Source organism: Corvus cornix, chromosome 1 (assembly GCF_000738735.6).
Source record: "Corvus cornix cornix isolate S_Up_H32 chromosome 1, ASM73873v5, whole genome shotgun sequence".
In the NCBI taxonomy this organism is placed as follows: Eukaryota; Metazoa; Chordata; class Aves; order Passeriformes; family Corvidae; genus Corvus; species Corvus cornix.
This window is the reverse complement of record NC_046332.1, coordinates 46,124,742-46,147,715: the sequence shown is the minus strand read 5'-3', so window position 1 is coordinate 46,147,715 and position 22,974 is coordinate 46,124,742. Positions and strand designations below refer to the sequence as shown.

At 37.1% G+C, this 22,974-nt stretch overlaps 1 protein-coding gene across 1 annotated transcript in view; it reads left to right on the top strand.

The window, feature by feature from the left end:
* The window catches only part of LOC104690098 (mitochondrial intermediate peptidase), a 68,385-nt gene that overhangs the window by 44,493 nt on the left and 918 nt on the right, over nt 1–22,974 (top strand). Inside the window, 3 exon segments of the mRNA XM_039565366.1 lie at nt 580–699; nt 15,946–16,067; nt 16,853–16,926. Of these exon segments, the coding sequence (XP_039421300.1) occupies nt 580–699; nt 15,946–16,067; nt 16,853–16,926 (316 nt within the window).

Below are 22,974 nucleotides of genomic sequence, written 5' to 3'. Positions count from 1 at the left end.
CAGTAGCATCAGCAGCTCTGTGCAATGGACATGGTGCTTTTAGGTCAAAGGTTGGACTTGATAAACTTGGAGGTCTTTTCCAACCTCAATGATCCTGTAATTCTTATGTTCACTGCCTAAGCCATAACTTGTCCCTGCAGGGGTGAGGTGTTCTCATGGCTGTATGTACATGTCTTGAAGTAGCTTATTTTGCAGTGTCCACTTAAATAACTTTAAAATAACTTAAATAAATTTAAAATAGGATTTTTAATAAATCCATTTGAAAATAATTTTTTTGAAGAGGGGAATTGCTGGAGCGCCTTAGGGACAGATCTTAATTTATTTAAAAATGCAGACAATTTAGTACTGCCAGTGTGCTAAGTGACCTAAACATAGATTTATTATAGGGTCATGATGGTGGTGGTTTGTGTACTCCAAAAACCTGTTTCTCTCCTTATATGTTATACAAATAATAGAAGATTTTCAAACCATATATGTTTAAACTATTCCTTCTCCCTAGTCCATCTCTCATTCTTTGTGTCTTTTTTGGTTTTCATATGCCAATAACGTGCCAAAGACAAATGTATTTTCTCTCTTCAGGTATTTTATGCTGTCTTGGACCAAATCTACCACGGTAAACACCCTCTAACAAAGTCAACCACAGAAATTTTAAAGGAAACTCAGGAGAGAGTTTATGGGTTGCCATATGTACCCAATACAGTGAGTAGCAACAGAGTAACTGTATAAATTGCACCTTTTCTTTGATAGCATATTAATACCCCTCCCTCTCCCAGACCCTTACCCTGCACACTCATATGCTTATTGCTGTTTTGTTATATTGAAAGAGTTTTCTCTTTCACTCACTTTATTCAGAGAGTATGGTGTTGGAAATATTCAGCCAAAAATCAAAATTTAATTAATGTACTTGTTTCTGTATAGGTATAGTCTTGTAATGATGAACTTCATTACTTTGCCTTTATTTTCTTATTAAGGAAGGCACCAGAAACAATATATTGGAAAGAGGGTTTATTTGAGCTTTTCAAAGGCTGCTTATGAAAGGCAGCAAAACACTGTGCTGCTCATTGGTGTTTGTATACTGTCAGCATGAGAGAAAGTGTGGAGCAGGAATTGGAAGTGTTTTTCTCACTGTATTCCTGTGACCTTTGTCATGTCATTTATCCTTTCACATGTTATCTGAGAGTGCAAAACCCTTGAGTTCTACAGAGCTATGTAATTTTGATCTTTATCACAGCATGCATTTGTTCTGTACTTCATCTGACAGCCAAAGGTACAGTTTGCTTAGACAATAGTCATGGGATTTCCTGGTCTGTGTGAAGCTGAATTGCCCCCTGGAGCCTGGCCCCCCAGTCACTGTTTGACACTGTGTCAGAATACCCAAATCCTTTTTTCTGCTTCTTGGAAAATGTACTTTTCTCCTTAACAAAATGTGTTTTTCCTTCTCAGAGAAGGGTGTTGGGAGATCCATTTCCTCATCAAAACCGTACTGCCACTGCTCACACCTCCAAAAGAGTGTAACATCTTGTAGTGAGGCTATGATCATTATGAAGTGGGACAGCAAGTTTTGGCCTGGAACTCTATCCCAGCAAAATGTACTGTGAACTTCTGAATTGTCAGAAAGTCTATGTTCACATTTGTTGAATGTAGAATTAGTGTCAAGAACTGTAAGACAGTTTAGATTTCAGTAAAACATAGTGAAAAATTGCATTAGAATAACATTAGTACTATGTAGGGTAATTAATGTCTGTAATTTGTCTTGCTGTCATTTGCTGTTCTTTCTTCCAAACTGAAGATACGTTTGCTGTTTAATTTATAGTCCAGATATAAAAATAAAAGCCTTGAAAGTAAAGGTTGGAGATTTTAATTGAAGAGAATATATTTCTTCCTTTCATTTGATCTCACAGCTAGACACTGAAATACAGTAGTAGGGACTAGCTATTATTTTTCTGTTATTTGGCTAGGTACATATAGAGGTGGCAGAGAAAACAGAATGTTTTGATTATTTGAATTTTATCTGTTCTCTAAACAATTAGATTCAGTTATGTATTGCTAAGTCAGGCTTCTGTATCTTTAAGTTAATGGTGTTGGGTAAGAGTAATTCTTCCTTAGTGAAGATCTTCACTGCATTAATGTGATTTTTCTGTAGCAGCATTGTCTGTCAGGGCTGCAAACATCCGTTATTATCTCTTCCTGATGAACCCTAATTCTCTTTTACTGCTCTTGACAGGCAAGTAAACTTACTAAGTATCCTCTGAATGTACTTGGTTGGGCTTCAGTCTTATTGTGCATACTTATATTCTGAAGTAGAGCCCCAGCATTTGTCTTCAGCAGATGAATTTCTGTCATTCTCAGGCACAGCTCAGATAATAGGACAATTTGCATGTGTCTTTTTGTTACAGTGCTTTCAAAATGAGGCGTATAAACTACACCTAGTAAGTAAATGCTGCTGCACCTATGGGGCAAGGTAAACGTAAGCATCATGTGTTATATGCCAACAGTAGGAGGGATAGTGCAAAAGAAGTTCTGTTGAGGGATAGTGCAAAATAAGTCCTGTTGAGGTCTGTATTTGCCATTCAAGCAGGTTTTGCAGGCACTGGGGCAGCAGGCATTGCACACAGTAGTGTTTGCGTTGGCTGTGTTGATGCGGATGGGTGCAGTGCTGGTGCCACATGCAAGGCAGAAAGGCAGTCAGATGGAAGCACAGAGAAACAGCACCCCACTAGACTTTGTTTGTCTGAATAATGCAAATCTCAATTTCTGGCTGGCCATTGCTTATCTGTTCAAAAGTATACAGAGTTTACTGCTGGCTGCTGGAGGATGAAATTCTACTGGGATTTCATTGCTCTGTTACTGAATCCAGAAGCTGATGACTGCCAGGCAGGGAGCAAGGAAATGTATCTGCCTGTTTTTGTAGTGTCTGGCAGTTTTGTTGCCAGAGGAAGTTAGTGTTACTGAGTTTGAAAAATGAATAGCAATTTTGCACAGGTTGGATTCTTGAGTTCTTGTGATACCTTTAAAAAGCAACCAGTCTTCCTTTTGATTCTTCTAAGAAAGCAAGATAAATAGAGTAATAATGACCATGCGTTTTCCAGCCATTTCCTCCTGAGGATGTGGTGTCAAAATCTCTGCACTGTGGGTAATTCAGTACTCTGCTTTTGCTCCAAACTTTTCTTCAGATCGTAGCTTATGTCTTATCTCTTGTGAAGTCAGTTTTCATTTATTATGGCCTGCCTTGCAGTTGATGATACTGTCTGCTTTTAGAGTGTCTCCCCTGGTCTCCCTTACCTTTGTCCACAGGATGCCCAGAGAGGCTTTTGAACATGTATCGGGTGACCCTTTGATCAATCTGAGACATGATCAAAGTTTCTCCCCATAATCTGTTGCTTACTCCCCTCATGTCCCCCAAGTTCAGACTTGAAAACTACTTTCCTTTGAGAGAGTCATCAAAACTTAATGATATGCCATTGCTAGTCTTTCGCCAAGCATAATAATTCGTATCTCCTGCTGGGGGCTTGGGTCAGTATTGTAACAAAAAATGACACACAGGGTAAACAGACTCCGCAATGATAGGGGAGTTTGCAGCCTCCTGCAGTTACAGGAAAGAGCTCTCAATAATGAAGTGGTTGTACAATAAACACCAGCTGCCCAGATCATCATACCCGTATTTTCTTTGTGAAATAGTTTGAGTTATTGATTCTTATTTTCAGAAAATTATTATAGACTTATATATTAATTGTCTGTCCATTATAGTAACCTTTTCTAATCTGGAATTTTGGTGGGAGATGCTGGTTTGACTTGTGACTGTGAGGAAAAACGGTTTTGAAGAGTGAGGCATAGTGAATCTGGGTTCTTTTTTAGATCATTGCCAAGTAGTCTCTCTTGCATTTTTTAAAATTACATGGTCTTCCAGTTGGCTTTTCTTCCAGAAACAGCTGAATTTCTTGTGTGGTACTTGAGTACAAAGTGCGATGATGGAATTAACCCACACACATCATTATAATTACATTTGATAGGAGGCAACATGTTGGTATGTAGGCTGTCTTTGATATTTTTTGGAACACTGAATAATTTGCTATGTGCCTTTTTGTTTTAGCGTATTAAAAATACATATTACTTCAGAAGGACTACCTTTACTGATGCCATAAAATGGGCATCGGGTTACAGGTTTAATTATGGTTATATAGTTTTGTCCAGGATGCAAGTTTCTTTGGCAGCATGGTCTATGGCTGCTGGTGTTTGGAGAGACCAAAACACCTGTGAGACCAAAAATATTAGCCAGCCAAGTTTGCCAACAGAAGACAAGGCAGGTATTGTGAGAGATACCCTAGAGCAAAGACATGTATGAAAATGGTGTATCACCAATGTGATTGTTAGTCTGTCTTCTTCCTGCAGCTGGGGGGACTCTGCCCAGACAGGGATCCTGACCTTGGAAGGCTCCACCTAGGTCCTTGTCTTAACTTGCTGTGGTTGTGTCTGTCATGTTCCTGACAAAGAAAATCAATGGATGAGATGCAACCTAACATTTGGAGTGCTTGCTCAGGGAGGCTGTGAGGCGCTGCAGGAAGATGTGGCTTGCCATGGGTGCTGAAAACCCAAGTTTTTCTTTAACAGGGAACATGCAGAGGCATCTGGGTGTTTGGTCAGCTGAAGAGGAGTTGGTGTCAATAGACAGAACTGGCTTCTCTACAGAGAGAAAATAATTTCTGCATCACACAGGGTTGCCATGAGCCAAAGCCTCTTTTTTTGTTGTTGTTGTTGAAGAAAACCCATGTGCAAGGGAGTACAGTTTTAACAGGCTTATTCCTGAGCCTACTGAGGGCTGGCTGGCAGTTTGGGTGAAATATCTCGGTATAGAATCTGCCATCTGGATCCTTGTGGCATCTGTTGTCTTAGGATTTCTTGTTAGGTTTTTGGAGTGACTTCTAATGTGCAGTTATAAATAACTGTTTCTGTATAAAATTTCATGTGAATATCAGTAATGCATATAAAAAGAATAAATAGTCAGACTGAGCAAGCAATGAGGCAGCTGGCTTAAAGTAAATAAGTGATAACCCTTAACCTCTGATGGTAAAAGTGCTTTTGAATTCTGAAAACTTTACTCAAGTGGTGAACATAAATCTTAAAATTATTGGTAAAGGAAGGCTAAGTAGTGGCTGCCTATTAAATTTTAAATTGTAATTTCACTTCATACTTATTTTATTTAAAACCTTCAAAAATTTATTTGAGATTTATTGAACTAAACTATGATGTAACCTTAGAACCTAAGCAAAACTGAAAGCTAGCTTAAAGGAAATGTAAAAAAGCCAGCTAAATGGTAGAATGGGTGCTACTGGCAAAGAGCTTTAAAAAAACCAATTATGGGTGGCAGATGAGGGAATAAAATTTATGGTGCTAATCAGTAAGATGCTAAAAAGAATTCAGTGAGAGAAAGAGCCTGTACATCTGAATATCTGAGAAAGGGAGGTTATTAGAAAAGTAAAAGCCATATAAAAGTGTGAAGAACGGAGTACAGGGTAAGTTCTAAAGAGCCAGAAGTAAAACTGTGGAAGTTTCAAGCAGCTTAGAAACCAAACCCAGCAATAACGATTAAAAACAATGCAACAGAAAGAGGAAAGCTGCCAGATATTTGTTGGAACTGGAACATAGCTAAGTATGATGATTCAAAAGACATTATGTAGTTATTCAAGAGACTGAACCAAGGATACAAACCATCCTGATACAAAAAAGATTTGGCAGTAAAGGACCAAGTCCTTTAAAACTTTATTAAGATAAAAAAAAGAAATCATTTTATGACTAGAGATAATTACTAAAATAATGCAAGAATTCAGAACAAAAAAGGCTAGAAATGCTGAGTTGCAAAGTAGGTTGCAAAGCAAAGAGAAGGTAATAAAATTCCATAATTACTGAAGAAGCAAGAGGAGAGTGGGTGAAAGAACAACAATAAATGTCAAAGACAGCAGTGATATTCTATTCTGCCTCAGCATTTTTTGAAAAATAAGTGATTTTTGATTAAGTAAGTAATACATGTAATTTTTGAGATGGATTGAAACAGTACTGAGATTAGGGAATACAAGAGAATAAATTAGATTTAGTCTGATTGTCAGAATATTTAAGCTTGTCAAAACAGTCAGTGACTTGGAGGAATTATCACTCACAAACTCAGGAAAAAGTGGTGTTATCATGATAGCTGATCTTATGAAGGGAGAAGAACTTGGGAACTGTAGACTAATTGTTCAGATTTTGTCACTCAAGGAGGAGTAGAAGCAATTATTAAGCAGCTCATAGGTACCTTGAGAATAATCAAGTGAGCAAAATAACCCCAGTTTTGTGAAGAACTGCCTAAGATGAAAAAAATCCGCTTTCTTCTTAAGATATTGATTGGTCTTGGAAACTGGAAGTAAGTAATTGATAGCATAACTCTATGCTTAGCAAGCTTTCTGACACTTGCAAATCGTAATTGTACAACCAAACTGTAGATTTGTGACTGAGTCAACACACAGAAAACATAACTGACAAAGCAGGTGAATGCTTAGTTTCAGACAGGGACATTTTAAGTGGACATCACCAGGAATCTGTCCAGAAATTACTGCATTCTATGGTTTTGTTAATGATTTAGGTGATAAATTATTTATAGAAACTCCTTCAGTTGGCAAATGTTGCAGAAATTTTAAAAAACAGATTTTAAATTATCCAAGGAATTTGGATCACTGTGGTGTAAGTCAGGCAAATGGTGCAGAAGGCCAGCTTGGCTGATGAGGAAAGTCCTGTTTGAGCTCAGGAGGAAAAAGAAACAGTATGGTCTCTTGAAGCAAGGTCTGGCTTTGCAGGAAGAGTACAGAGCTGTGATTTGTTTATCACAGAATAACAGAATGGTTTAGGTTGGAAGGGACCTTAAAGATCATCCAGTTCCAACCCCCCTACTGTGGACAAGGACAGTTTTTACTAGACCAAGTTGCTCAAGGTCCCTTCCAAACCTTACCTCAAACACTCCAGGGATGGGGCACCCACAACTTCTCTGGGCAGCCTGTTCCGGAGTCCAGCATCTTTCAGAGTAAAAAATTTCATCCTAATATCTAATCTATACCTGCCCTCTTTCAATGTAAAGGCATTTCCCCTTGCCCTATCACTACAGGCTCTTAATAAAAGTCCTTCTCCAGCTCTCTTGCAGGCCCTTGTAGGTACTCTAAGGTCTCCCTGGAACCTTCTCTTCTCCAGGTTGACCAACCCCATTTCTCTCAGCCTTTATGCAGGGAGAAGACACAAATTGCCAAAGCTCAATTAGAGTTGAAACTGGCCAGTGTTGCTTCAGATAACAAAAAGGGCTTTTTAAAGAATGTTAGTAGAAAGATGAGGTTTCGAGAAAATTTTGGGCTTATACTTGTTGAAGATGGTCATCTGACTAATAGGATGAAGAAAAAGCAGAGTGATTCAATGCATTGTTTTCCCTCAGTCTTTAATGCTAGTAATAGACCTTGGGCGTCCAGTTCCCAGAGGACCATGAGTGCAGGACCAGTGATTTCCCATTGGTGTACACTGAATGTTCACAGGTCTCAGGGCCTGGTGGGATTCATTGCAGAGTTCTGAAGGAGCCAGTGGATGTCATGGCAGGACCCTTCTCAATCATTTACCAAAGGATAGTTTGCACTGGGAAAGCAATTTACGTAATAAGGATTTAAAGAACAATAAATGCCCAAAGAGTATGCTTTTATACGTGGGATGCTGAAAAGGAAATTATCTGTGGTTTTTTAAATATATTTTAGTATTTGGTTTGGGGGAGTTAGCAGTAGTAGCATTGTGTCCAGTAGGTATCTACCTCTTAAAAAAATCTAGCAAAAATGAAAGAATTACAGAGAAGCAGTTTTGGAAAGATACTAGGTTTGGAACCATGAGCTATGAGGAAAGTTAAGGAAATTGAGCATTTGGCTAGCAAAGAGAAAATTATATGAGCACACGAGTGGTATTGAAAACCTTTATGAAAAAATTATTTGGAATTGAAGCTGTGATTATTTGTTTCTTATTAATGAGCAAGTGGAGGGGGAAGATGATATAATTGATAGCAAATGTGATTATGGTTAGTATCTAATCTTTTAAAGTATTGTTAATTTTTTCCCTTGTTTGTTGAAGAGGGAAGCAGACACCCAGTATGTCTTGCATCTCTCTTACAGGCAGTTTTAAAGAAACCACTGTTGTAGATCACAGAGACATAAGTTTCATAGTAAAGCCAAGAACCTTCATAGAGTATGGCTTTTCCACTTTTTCTCCCTCTTCATTTACTTGAGAGGTCCTGATGTTGCTCATATTCCACTTTTTTGAGTGTTTTGAAGAGAGATGAAGTCATATGTTATTACTCAAACTCTTGAAGTTTGTGTAACCCCTTCAAGGTAATTTTTTACCTTGCCATGTTGGAAACTAAAGTTGTTTATGCAGAGTGCAAGTCCCTGGATTAGTTTTCATATGAGCCTTCTTAAAAGTATACTGTAAAATCAAATTGAAGTGTCTGAGTCTGAGGAAAAGATTAATAAAGGAGGGCACAGTGAACTCTGGGGAAGTAATAGTTCTGTAAATAATTAATAGCTAAAAGCAGTTTCAAAAAGATTGGTGCCCTGCTGAGGTCAGTATTAAAGTAGATGCTGGGACTTTCAAAACCTCTTAAAGTCACCTTTCAAGGTTTGTTTAGGTTTCTGTCTTTGTGGAGTTGAGTTCATTTTATGATAAAGAAAATGCTGATAGCAAATACTGTTAAGATTTGTTTTCCAGTGGTAACATGACACCATTCACTGGGCAACTATCTACAGCACTAGAGTGTTTACAGCTGTCCTAAGATATGAAGCACTTTTAAGGAAATTCTTTTTCCAAGTGCTAGCCCCATGAAGCTCGAACGTACTTTAGTGATGGTATTTACCATATTTACCATGTGGTAGAGCATTTTAAGGAACAGTGCAGGAAGTAGTTGCATACGTCTCCTGTTAACATTTTGAATATATTTAGATATATCTTACATATATATGAAAAAACAGATAGCTTCATCTAGTTTGCTATAGTTCTGTTTTTCATGGCTCACAAATCCTTTTCCCCCCTGGGATTGCAGTACTGGAGCTATATTTGACAGTGATAGATACAACTGAATACATCATTGCCATAAACACAGCCTAGAGAGTCTGAAATGAAATTCTCTTCAAATGCAGCAGGAGACTGTCCTTTCTATGAAAAGTCAAAACAGAAAAGAACAAGACAGAGGAAATATTAGCACCCTTGCTTCACAGAAGGTGGCTGACGGGGGGTGAATGTAATTTTTTAAGTTCACAATGCACTTGTGCCAGATTAAGGATTAGAATCATAATCCCTCAAATCCATCCCTTAATCTAGAACGGCTCTAGAAAAAGATAGTAAATAAATGGTACTGTAAAAAGGTGGTGATTTCATCTTCCAGTGTTGGTTCAGGTAATTTAGTTGGTTAAGTTGTACTTGCAAATATATTTTGCAGTTGCCACACACCTTAAGATATTTTTCAGTTTTTGTAAGGGCTTATCTTAAGCAGCATTCATGATGTTTATTTTAAAATAATAGGTCAATACTTAAAATCAGGTTTAATTGTAAAAGTAATTTTAAAAATTTGAGCTTCTGTGCAAGTCTGTACCCAGAGGAAACAGTGGTGATCTGATTCTACTTATGAATTTAAATCTTAGGCAATAATAGAAATTATTAATTGTAATTGAAGAGGGGGTATTGCATGTGTGTCTACCTGTGTAGAATTACATGGTATGACATGAAGGATTTGTTTGAAAATTGTATGTTTGCAAATTCTGTATATTTTACTTTAAAGACTAGTTACAATGTTTACGAGTAACACTGTCTCTTAATTTGTCCAAATAAGATCACTTAAAGGACACAATAAGGAATCAATTTTTATATCTCTGTGTCTTTTAAAGATTGTGAAGCAATGGAAATCATACATACAGATTTTTGATGTCAGTATTCTTTATTATCTCCCACATCCCCCTTCCCTCAGTCCCTTTCTGGGGAGAAGACAATATAGAGTAAATAGTTCTAAATTATTTTGCTATAAGCAGCTCAAATTCATGAATAGTTTATAAATAAAAATGAAATATTTTTCTTTAAGCAATTCAAAGACCATATGGTACATATCTGAAATCACCTAAGTGGTTAATTGCATGTTAAATTCCTTTCCTCTTCCTAAGTGTAAACAACTGCAAAAATATTTACATTCCCTGCCTTGCTAGATTTATTTATCATTTTATAATAAAAACATGGAAGTGTTATAAATTGAAATCTTAATCTCTTGCTTGACTCGCTTTCTGAAATGTCATCGGTGTCTCTGGTTTGGTTTACTTTGTGTTCTCTCCATTCCTAACACAGAAATGCACAGCCCTGGAAAACTGAAGAGTATTGATACTAAGTGAGTTAGAGGCACAGCACGAGATGAGGTTTCTTGAAATTAGTTTTCTGTTATTTTAAGCAAGATTAGAAACTGCAGGAAAGAAAGTGGTTCTTTATTGCATTGTATTATTATTGTGAAACTCCAGAAGGATGATGATGTAATTCTATAAAACTTAGAGGGGTTCAGGTCAAAAATACAGAATGTGAGTTGACCAAGCAAGCCGCTGCATACGTATGGAGAGAGTTGTTTCTACAGTCGGGGAGTGCTCCAGCTTTTCCCCAGAGGTAGCTACTGGCACAAACAGTCTGCAATCTGCATTCCGATACTCATTAAACCATTTCATCAAGTGAGAATGAGTCGAGGACATCTTCAAAGCACTGGCTAATGTGTGCTTTTTTGCATGGCAGAGCAGTGTTGTCCTGGATTTCCACTGGCGCTGATAAACCTTGGCCTCAGCAGAGGGAAATAGCCTGTGCTGATTCCCATGCTAATTGCCGTTCTCTCCTGCCTCCAAGTAACCAGAGCCTGCAGCTTCCCCTTGACTCTCAGGAGTTTTCCATCCATGCTGATAGCTAAATTCAAGGGCATTAGGAGCAGTAGTATCAAGTTAGTGCCAGACACAAGGGGTTCTCCACCCAGTAGCCCCTGAAGCAGATAAGTTGGCTGCTCCTCTGTTGGGTTTCCTGCCAGAATAAAATAATATATAAATAAATATATAAATACATAAAATAATTTAATTAAGAAGTGGGAGGGCACCAGATATCATCTCCGTCAAATATTGTTCTTCATGGAAACAATTCAACAACGTGCTCATTGATGTAATTACTGTAGCACACATTTTATAATTAGAAGTCTTAAATGACAAAAATACTTTCCTTAATTTAGTATTGGGTCTTTTCAGTTTCTCACTTGTGTTTTTGTCTTAAGATGCAAAGCAAAATGGACATAAATATACTTTGAAGTACCTAAAGTCACAGCAGAAACTGTTAGAAGAACGTTTTGAAAAGTCCAAGCAATAGTCAAGAATTTCTGTAGGATTTGTTTTCAAAAGATGTAGTAGGATCTTGTAGCACTGATTCCTGATGTAATTAGTGGAGGTCCCCAGAACAATGTTTACCCACACTCAAGCAAAAGCTAGCTTGGTATATATTAAGCTACCTATGGATTTTCTTTCAATTTTGTCTTTTTACCATCACATCTAAACTTTTATATCAGATTATTTTTGTGACAATATTAACAGTTCTAAATTTAAAATTCAGATAATGGAATCCTGAACTAATGTAGCCTTCAAAATAGTTCAGTTTAACTAATCCTACCATGTTGTTAAAATGAATGAAGTGACTTAACTTTTGAATAGAAGATAGAAGGTGTAGTAAATTATTCCGATTTCTCCTAAAGCAGTAATCCTATCCTCTCAAAAGGTAACAGGATAAATATTTCTGTCCTCTGCTATAAAGGAGGCCTATGTGACTAGTTTGGGCAAGACACATAGGTAGCTAAAGTAAAATGAACTGAATCTTACCCTAAGAATGTACTCTTGAAGGACTTTAAAAAAAGTCCTGATAAGGTGTAAGAATACAAAAGTATCAGTAAGGTATTTTTGGTTTTACATGATGGGGTGGAAAGCCATTGCACATGGAATTTTGGAAATGCTTCAGACATGGTTATAAGAAAAGATTTATAATGTTGGTGGAAAAAAAGCCTGTTTAATAACAGCAGTGGATCAGTCACACACCTTTTTTGCAGTCTGTTGTGCTGAATAAAAAGCAGGCATGAACATGACCTGTGGATGGCATATTATCATAACCCATGGGCTATGCTGTAAAATACACTGTTTTATAAACTCCTGGAATGGGTTCATGGAACTTTTGAAGTAACCGATTACTCAGAGTCTTCATTAACTTTCTAGCTGCTTACCAAAAATATAACATTTAATAAGGAGATTGCCCTAGTTCTATATGTCTAGCCTTTACCTTGTCCAAAAGGGAATTTGATATGTCTTTTTTTTTTTTTTACCCCTAATGGAGAAATGACTCCTCATTGGAAATAACACAAGAAATCAAATCATCTTGCATCTATAGCTGAATTTATTAACACAGAGAAATGGAGTTTTATGCTAGAAGGTCAATAATTTAGTTTAAAATACATTTACAGTGATGGGGGTGTCTTTTTATTCATCATAGGACTTTTTAATGGAGCAGTAGCCATTCTTGGGTTTTTTGCACATTTTATTGCCTAGGTTGTAATCTCCTCTGTATGAAGTAGGAGAGGAAGAGTTGGGTTTTTTGGGTTTTTTTTAATGTGGGCAGGTAGCTCCTTGTGAATTAGGGTAGAGGATGGGTGTTTTAATGTTTAAATATATTTTAATAGGTAGCTAAGTCCAGTCTTGGAAAGTTAATTGTTGGGATGACATAGAATTAGAAAATGTACTTGAGTAATGTAATAGGTTTTGGATAATATTGAAGATTGAGAGTTCCTGATCAGGAGCTTTGTATGAGGACTGGGACAAAAGTAGTGACAGGGAATGATGACATGCTAGAGTTATTCATGCTCTAGAGTGGAGAAAATCTGTACTGGTTAAAAAATAGAAAATTAAATCGAATATAGGCTTCAAAGTTCAGTAGGGAATAGCTCTGTTTGTTGTTGGTTTTCCTTTACTGCTGTTTGCAATGAGAGTACAATCTTAGTTTCAGTTTGACTCATCCTCCATTTCTGTTTTGGGTACTATCCTGTTCTAAATGAATTTTTGAAATTTCAACTTCATCATATTTGCAAGCCTCCCCACATGCAGTAAGAGAGATGAGTAGTGGCATTCCTTGGTCTTTCTATATCCTTTCCTTTTCTCTTTTGAAAGGAAACAACGTGAAGTTTGTCAGCAAAGCAAAGACAAGGTCAAACAAAATTAAGCAGAGGGTACTGAGGGCTGTTGTAGGTGCAGACTTTAAAATCAAGCTTTTGGTCTTGGACAGCTTGGTGAGAAGTTGTTCTTTTCTCCTTGCTTAATTGTGATATAGAGTTTCAACAAACCCAATGAATGGAACAGTTGATCAACCTGGAAGTGCAGATGAGCTGTTTTAGGTGCAGACCATTAAATGCCGAGAGCATTTCAGTGAACAGTGTAATCTGAGGTTTCAGGGAAGACATACTGTCATAGTTACAGCTTATGTGATTATCAAAGTAATTCCTTTCTGTTGGGAGAGGTAGAAATATCCTTCACTATGCCGAACTCCTGGAAATTATTTTTGTTTGTAGCCTAAAAACCATTTCTGAGTATGCGAAACCAATTCATCAGTAAAGTTTTCCACATTCCAGAGAGAGAGTTGAAACTTCTAATCATAACTTTAAAAACTTACTATAAAACAAACTGACGTGTTTTCCTGCTCAGTCTTCTAAAAACGTAGTCTCTTTGCTCTGTTTCAAAATGTGCTTTTAGCTTAATGATTATGGTTATAATTAAGAGACTAGTTAGAAAAACTATAGCTATAAAGCATAAACGTGGCAACCAAAACACCTTTGAAAGCAAACTGGAGACTCTGTCCAAGCTGAATGTTTTAACACACTTGCATTACAGTGAAATACAGTACAGGGCTTTACCTTAAAAAAAAGAAAAAAAGTTAATAGTTTTTAAGAATTTGTACCATGCAGCAATACCCATAGGAAAACTGAAGACTGAAGACCTTTTTTTATCTCATTTAACCCTGCTACTCCTACTTTTAAGTAGTGGTATAGGTCACCAGTAGAGGCTCAACTGGCCACCCATGGCAAATTCCATTTGTTTTGGACACCTGTCGTAGGGTGGAAATAATCATCTTGTAAAATGTCGGTTTTGAATGGCTGAACTACAGCTAACTTTGAGAACTTCATTTGTAGGTGTTGCTCAGGAAAAGGAGCTAGCAACTTGCTTCTCATCAGCTGTTCCAAGTCATTTAGATTATGAGGCACCATTTGTTCCCTTTTCTTTTAAGGAAAAAAGACTAAAAAGGCTAAATAAAAGCCAAATGCTTTCTTTTCCCACCTTCTCAGTTGGTCATTTTTTTAGAAAACACATACATCTTTTTGGGTAATGGCGAATAAGATGATAATCAGCACTTTCTTGAATAAAGAAGCATAGTTTATTTCAACTGTAAAAAATAAGGACTTTGTTAATTACAGTGTGATAAAGAATCCCAGTCAAAGACAAATAGTTTTGGAAAATTACAAATGTCCTTTCACTTTTTTGTTTGCCTTTATCAGAATTTCAGCCACTGACTGTAGGATAAGAGCAAGCATCTCACAGCCTATGGATTTAAATTTAAAACATCTGTTTTATTACTTTATTGTTTATCTTTTAGTTCCTCTTGAAAACTGTTTATTGTAGTACCTGCAAAAACTATGACAACTGTCATATCACAAGAATGTTAGGAGCTTTGACTTTGGGTAGGAGGACATATAAGGTAGGGTACTTTTTGGCTCTTTGGTTTCCTCACAGCCAGCCAGGGCAAAGGAAGTTTCATACTCCTTCCTTTATGCAGTTCACCCATTCTTATTTCAAAAAATATGCCAGAATCTGTTGGGAAACAACATTGTTTCAGTTTGGTCCTGTTTGCTTTTACACATCACACTGGAGAGGTGATGAAATCTTCATCCCTGGAGACTTTAGACAGAGCCCTGAGAAATCTCTCCAAAGCTGGCTTTGCTTTGAGCAAGGGTTGGACCAGATGACCTTTGGAGGTCTGTCACAATTTAAATTATTCTGTTGCAGTCAGGGAAATAAAAATTAAAAAATACTTTGATTTCTGTGAGGATAAGGCTGATAAATTCTTATAAGTTCTGATTTTCTTTGCTAAGAAACATAAGGAAACAGTCAACATTAAACAGCATTAAAAAATAAGTCTGTCATCACTTGAATGAGTCATAAAGTGACAATAAATTAGTCATAAAGTAACAATACATGAATGAATAGCAATATAATTGTGGACTATAATATGCTAAATATATATGCACTTAAAAATGTGCAGACAAATCTGTGAATTATGCATTGCATGTGGATAGAGTTTGTGTACCTCTAAGGTTTTTGGCACATGGAAAACTGTATTTTTTATAGTATTGAACCTAAGTCCCAATAACCATTTTGTTTGTGACAAAAGTTTATAAATTGAACTTTTGTGGGTGTAACACTGGACTTGCCCACATGGAAAATTATAAAATATTGTGTTACTTGGAACAAGGTAATTGTGGGGTTTTGTTCAAGACCAGTAGAACTACACAGCTATTATCAGATATGAATAATTTATTTTACTGCTTGATTTTCTCCCCTTCTGACCCTGTTTATATATAATTTCAATCCCGATGATCAGTGTACTGGATATGCAGCAGTTAGGTTGAAAAATGCTTCTTCTGATAAAGGATTGTTCATTCTGGGATTTATTTCTGGTGGCTTTTTTTTTTTACTTTTTTCTTATTTGTTTATCATTAATAGTGTCAGATTTCTTCCATCATACATAAGAAAATGTTGAACAATTTAAAGAATTTAAAAGGTAACCTGGGGTTTGGGGTTTTTTTTCTTACAGGCCTGGCAGCTGCGATTCAGTCACCTCGTGGGTTACGGTGCCAAATATTACTCCTACCTCATGTCCAGGGCTGTTGCCTCTATGGTGTGGAAGCAGTGTTTTGCTCAGAACCCATTTGATAGGTAAAAATGGAGAAATGTTAAATAGAATGAAATGCTAGTTGCTTCTGGAAAATATGAAACAAATGAGCTTGGTGGGCTTTTTTGATCCAAATTAATTGTTGGTGTTTTTCTTGATTTTATGAGGATTACAAAGCAGGAAATAAGCACGCATGTGTGTGTATATGTATGTGTGTGTGTATGTGTGTGTGTACTTTGGTACATGTTCATTGGTGCAAAAAAAATGGTGTCTGTTTTAAAATACAGGTCTGTCAATTGGGAGGCACTGAAATCCCTATTTAGACATAATTAGAGAGCTTGAAATTCATAGATGCCTAATTGCCTGTAATTTTCTATTGAAATTAAAGCAACTGTGGGTATTAAACAAGTTTCATGTCACCAACTTCAAAGCTAAGTATAGCTATCCTACTCATTTTGCTTTGTGAAATTAAGAAGTTAATTGTGAGGTCACAAACTGTAAGCGTTCTTACACCTTTGCTGAATGTTCAGGACATTGTAACAGAGCAACTTCTCCCTTTGGCACAACGAAGACTGAAATGTTGTTCACAAATTAACTTCTGTAAGCACCAATACACACTCATATGTGTAAAATTTGTCTAGTTCAGTTACTCATAGTGTGATTTTTAATGAAATTTGAATTTGAGGAGTCAACATGACATCAGTTGTTTTGGGGTGGAAAATTAAATTTGGTCTCTGTCTGTGAGTTCTGTAGAGATCCTAGAAGCGAACCTGAGTGAAGGCTGGACAGGTGATGTTTGCAGATGGCTCTAACACCTGTGTTTCTCCAGGGCAATGGGGGAGCGCTATCGTAGAGAGATGCTGGCACACGGCGGTGGAAAGGAGCCCATGCTGATGGTTCAAGGTAGGAAATAAACTATAACTGTTTTATTCCCTTGCAAAGGGAAGAAACTTAACTGCGTTTCCCAATTTGGTCTTTTTAGTTTAATTATGATTTTCACTGGATTTATGGAATAAAAATTTGGTAAGTGGACTGGTCATCACCTTTGTGTCATGGTCAGTAGAAATCCTTGTGGTACATGGAGTATACACAGATAGTTGGGCTGAAGTGTTGGAAAGGTTTGTATTACAAGGCTATCTAAAGAATTCAGAATAAACTTGAAGGAAGATAGATTACATAGTTTTTGGATACAGTAAAGTAGTAATTTTTCCATACATGGAACTCGTATCTCTGGTTATTTTGTATAGGAGAAGTTGAACTTGGTTTGGCCACATCATTGCAGTGTCGTCAAAATATCTTTGGCTGTATCAGTACTTTGAGTGTACATTTTCATGAAATGCAGCTCTGACAGCTATAAGAAAGAAACATGGTTCATTATTCGTCTCACTACCATATTTGCCTTCTGAATCTGTAAAAAGAACTTCCAAAAATCATTCATACCCATCGCAAAAATACTGTGTGTTCATACATTAAAAACAGAATGCTAGGAAAATGAAACAAGTTTGAGAAACTGCTCATCTCAAATCTATCCATGAGATCAGGATAAAGACTTTCCTGTGTAATGTTACAGAATTCAAACCAAACCTTTTTGTGTTACTTTTGCTGTTCCTAAGATGAGCACTTGCTAAATCCTTCATCCTTTCAATTTTCTCTGAAATTCTTAATATTAAGGATGAGTATGAATTCACTGGCCTCTGTTCACTTTAGCAGACTGAAACTTGTGGGACTTTTTTCTACAGATAAGGAAGACAGTGGTAATGTGTCTGCATTTCATCATGAGATTGGCACAGTTTCATGACTGGAACATTTCAGTTCTTTGACCCATCTGTTTATATTTGAGGCCATGACCTCTGCTCTCCTTAGACTCATCATATATTAAGCAACTATATATTCTTTAGGTTGTCTGTTTACATTTCTGATCTAGAGGGTTACTTTTCATTCAATATGACTTCCCAGAGTTATTTCTCTTTACTGTTCTTGAAGAGTTTGTGTTTGCAACGTTGAAAAACTGTGGCCCAGAACTGTGGATTAAAAAGTTGAAAGACAGGGATATGTCTTTACAAGCATAACCAATTTTTACATTTTAAGTCATAATGGTGGAGAAAGAAAAAATTGTTTTAAAGTCCACATGTGTTTATGATCTCTTTCTGGGATATATTCTTAATTTTACTGAGCATTGATTTTTCCTGGAATGTCCTAGAAGCTATGTTGAAGTTGCTGGCAGTGTGCTTCCTTGAATCAAGTGCTGTTTGAATGAAGTTTCAAAATTCGTCTGTGGATGGTCTTACAGAAAATCTGCGGAAGTAAAACTGCCTTTCCCCCTTGCATGTGATAGGATCTTATGGAAGACAGTGTCAAAGGGCTCACTGAAGTCCAAGGAGGTGATGTGCACTTCTCCCCTTTTCTGCCAGGCCAGTTATTTAAAGTTATCAAGTTATTTAAGCATGACTTGCCTTTGGTGAATCCATGGTGACTATTCCTGATTTTTTTTGCTGTTCAGGAGTCTGAAAACAGTTTCCAGGATAAGCTGGTCCACCACCTTCTTAGGGACTGAGGTGAGACTGACCAGCCTCAGTCCCCTGGGTTCTGGTGCTTGCTCTTCCTGAAGATAGACACGACTTTTGCTTTTTTCCAGTCTTTCGGTACCTCTCCTATCTTAATAGATTACTGAAAGTCGACTTGCAATGCCCTCTTGTCAGCTCTCCTAGAACTCAGGGGTACATCCCTCCAGCGCCTGTGGGCTTGTTTATGTCCAGTTTTCTGAAGTGTTCCATGATCTGATCCTCTTCCACTAAGGATACATCTTCCTTGCTTCAGATTATCTCCCTGGCCACTTTGGTATTCTGAATTTCACTTCTACACTCTTTATACAGAAATCTTAAAAGATATTCAAGATCAATAACCAGTGTTCACCAGCAGATTCTTGGTCTGTGCGTGTCATGATGTTCATTTGTACACAGTAAAAAACTTCACAAACGTGCTTGAACAACTCCCTGAAGAATGGAATCAGGGTGACTCAGATGTTTTGACAAGACAGTAGCTTGATTGCTGATTTGGGATTATTGGAAGCTAAATCATAGAACACACCTGATCAAAAAAGTTATGGTTGTATTTGATTGGTCTGTATTTATTACCAAAAGTGAGAATTTATGGAGAAAAGTTAGAACAATTTAATTTGTTTAGGTTCAATCAGTTTCTGATTCCTCTTGCTGCTTTTTTTTTTTTCATTATAGATACTCGAGAATACTGGATTTCTGTCTCCTGTTGGTTTCCATCAGTTGCAAAACTGTGCTCGCATAGCAAATAACAAAACATATCTGATTAAAGACAGATCCCACTAAACTTTAAAGCTTGTTGATTTTACTCTTCTGCAGAGAAACAGTCCAGATTCTGTGCTCACTAGTGCCCTGTTTCAAAAAGTTCTTTAGGTTATTTCAGATGGTTTTTTATGTGGGCTTGCACATGTCTGGCTTTCGGATGTGCATCTGCAGCCTCACCCTTGAAGTGCTTCCATACCTCATTGTGAAGTTAGCCATGTTTATTGACTGTTTGATAACAGGTTACTTCACGAGCACGTTTCATTTATGCAGTTTCTTTGTTATGATTCTCTTCTCAGAAGCAATCTATTGTCTTTCTTTTGTGTTTGGATATGACCCTAGCTTTTCATCTTTCTCCAACATGATTCCATAGATGTTCTGATTAGGAAAGATAATGGATCTGACCTGTAGAATTACTGACAAGGTTCCTGTTTGAACTAGTCTTTAATTAGGAAACACAATATACTTTTGTTGTTGTTGTTGTTGTTGTTTGCATTTGACTCTCTTGGCATTTGTTTCCTCTAAAAAAACTAAAATCATAAAGGTTTTTTGAAAACTTTTAAAACATTTTCTGAAGTGACCCTTTTTATCTCACCCCCTTGATAGTCAATGAAATACAGAAATAGTCACAAATATGGATAGCAGGAGCAATTGAAAATGGGTGAACAGTGCTTTGTCCAAGAGGCCTATTTTCTTTAAATTTTTCCTTGGAGGACAAATAACATTTTGAGAAGAACTTGATTCCTCTGTCATTTTGTGTTGACCACATGACTCTTGCAGATTTTCTCCTTCCTAAGACTACATGGTATTAGGGATTCCAAATTCCTTTGAAGTTACATAACCCAGGTGTCCCTTCCAGGTCCAGTTGTATATTGGTTGCAGGTCTGAACAAGATTCAGGTGTGTGCCATTCCTCCCTCCTTTGGCACTCCCTAGCTGGAAAGAAACCCAGGTGCATAGGCAGAAAGGGAATTGCAGTGTGAAAACTACTGGGTTAGATGTTTTGGGAACTGAAAGCATGGAACATATCCTGGAGTGCACTTCTCCTGCAGCCTTAATGCAGTCACCTTGCCCTTGGGGCTTCTGAAGAAGTCATCGTGCAAAATGCATGTGAGGTTCTGTTCTTGCTTTGTTGATGCTGTATTGCATTGCAGACAGTCATACTCAGCTCTCTGCCTACATGGTAACCAAACCAACTGGCTGTGTAAATAAACACCCATTTGCTCCAATGCTGTTTGAAAATGTGCTTTTCCATGCCTCAGATTGTACTTCATGGGGTAATTTGAAGAGGCTGCAAAAATCTTCAGATAATGATTGTATGTCTCTTTGAAAGTGTAAGAAATATGCATAAAACCTAAAAGGTGATGTGTACAGCAACATATGTTAGCTCAAACTACATGGACCCAAAATAATTAGTGTTCCGGGGGGGGGCAGAGGCCAAATTTTGCCACAGGCTTTATTCTTCTCTCAATTTTCAGTGATTGTAGGTTATAGCTAACCATCTCTCAAAAGGGTGTGGTTAACCACAGTGCTGTAATGTGAAAGAAACTTCAAAGCAGCAAAGATAAGCTATGCAGTTGCCTTAGGCTTGGGAGAGACTGAGCTGAAATAGGAGTTGGGCTGAGCGTATTAAAATACACTCCTAAATTTGAAAACTGCAACCATCAGACCTTGTGGACATCTTACTAAATCATTTAGACTGAAGTGCTGAGTACTTACAATATATCAAAGCTGATCTTGCTTTGATATACTTTAATGGTGTTTAAAGAAAGACATGACCGCTCTTTAGTACATCAGTGTAGAGTAAGAGGTTAAAACACAGAAATACCATCGTTGCCTGTTTCTTTTGGAGCTGTCTACCCTAAAATCTGTAGTTATTTATTTAATAAGGGCATTATCATTTCACTGCAGTAGAAGTTATTCAACAAGGACCTCGGTTACTCTCCATCCCTTCTTTGCAAAAGTGAAGTCTGTTAGTGTCTGCTTTTGATGTCAGTGTTGGGAAAATAGCAATGCGACAGACCACTAATGCAAGAAACCTGAAATCTGTTTTTGTTATCAAAAGCTGGAACTACTGGGTAGGAGGTCATATGACATCGTTATTGCCAGAATAATTTTGGAGTCTCCTACATATTTAAAGCAAACCTGGTTTTAATAAATAAATACAATTTATAACAAGTTTTAAGTGATATTTGGTAAGGCTATATTCAGCTGCACTAAAATACACCCAAGTGTACTGTAGTTAATTATATTTCTCTTATCCATTCTGTAATATCTAGGGTTGGCATGTTTTTGTTATGATTTGCCATTTTTATGTAAGAGGGGAAATTAAATCTCTTTGAAGATAATCCCAGCTTCAGTTTCTTCTCTTCTGCCTAATCCTTATACTATTGGCTCTTCTTTTGCAATTTATTGATAATTGGCAGAATAATTATTAGTGTGTCAAAGAATTGGCTAAACATCATCCAGACTGGCTGTTTTTTATAAAGTCAGTATTGGAAAGGGATTTTTGTATAATGGGGCTCAGGGAGTGGTGGTTATGTCTATCATGGCTGTCTTTATGTACCATCTGTGCAGCATTTTAGTCATCTCTCCATACTGGTATCTGGTGAAAAAGGAGTGACTGTACTTGTTCCAGTGGGCTGCCATTCCTGTCACCTTCTTGAGGCACTGTCTCCTCTTCTGTGAAAACTGCAGGAAAATATGAGTTTAACTGGAATTTTTCCAGGGCTGTTAGGGAGCAAATATGCGTGTTCCCCAGCCAGGAACCCGAGAGAGGGAGTCTGCAAGAGGCCGTGGCTCCCTGGGGAGCTCAGATTAGTAGCTGGGTCTCTGTACACATCTGTTTCTCAGCCCAGCACATAGCAAGCCATTTTTCATCGTGAACTACAAGTAATTCCACAGAGATTTTTCTAACATTAGAGTAGATTACAAGCTTATCAAGTACTTGGAAATATTAATTCTGTTCTCTTTCATTTTGAAAATAACTTGATGCAAACTTCATTTAACAGCATTTCAGTCAATCAATATATAGTGTGAGATTTGTTTTCCTTTTAGTGCTTGCTATTAATCTGCTGGGCCATGGCAGTTCGTGTTGACACTTGTAACATGTGTTTAAATCAGATTGAAATAGAATTCTGTAAGGTCTTAGTAAGAAAATTATTTTTGGTTGCTCACACCAATTTACTTTGAGCTGATCTGTTTCCTGATGGGTTTTGAATCATTGTGTTATAGTAAAAGATTATGGTCTTTTAGCAGCATGTAATTATAATTTCCACCAAAAGCAAATATTGTTGAGGATGTGAAAGAATATGAATTTATGTACAGTAGGTACACTGATCAGAAGGGGTAGAACAAGGTTATATTTACATTGGCAGTTGTCAGAAAGAAGAGATCGCTTCAAAGAAATACAAAGATTAAATTTTACATTATTTGGCAGTTGTACTGTTGGTTTTTCGGGTTTTTTTCTGGTACAAGTTATGCAGTAAATTTCCATATATAATCTTGAAAATGTTAATAACAGTGAAAAGACCAACTTTATGGAATGTTAAGTACAAAGAAACATCTGAAAATAATTTAAAGGATATAGTCTCATGCCATCTAAAATTTGGGATACTGGAGAGGAAGGGGTGAAA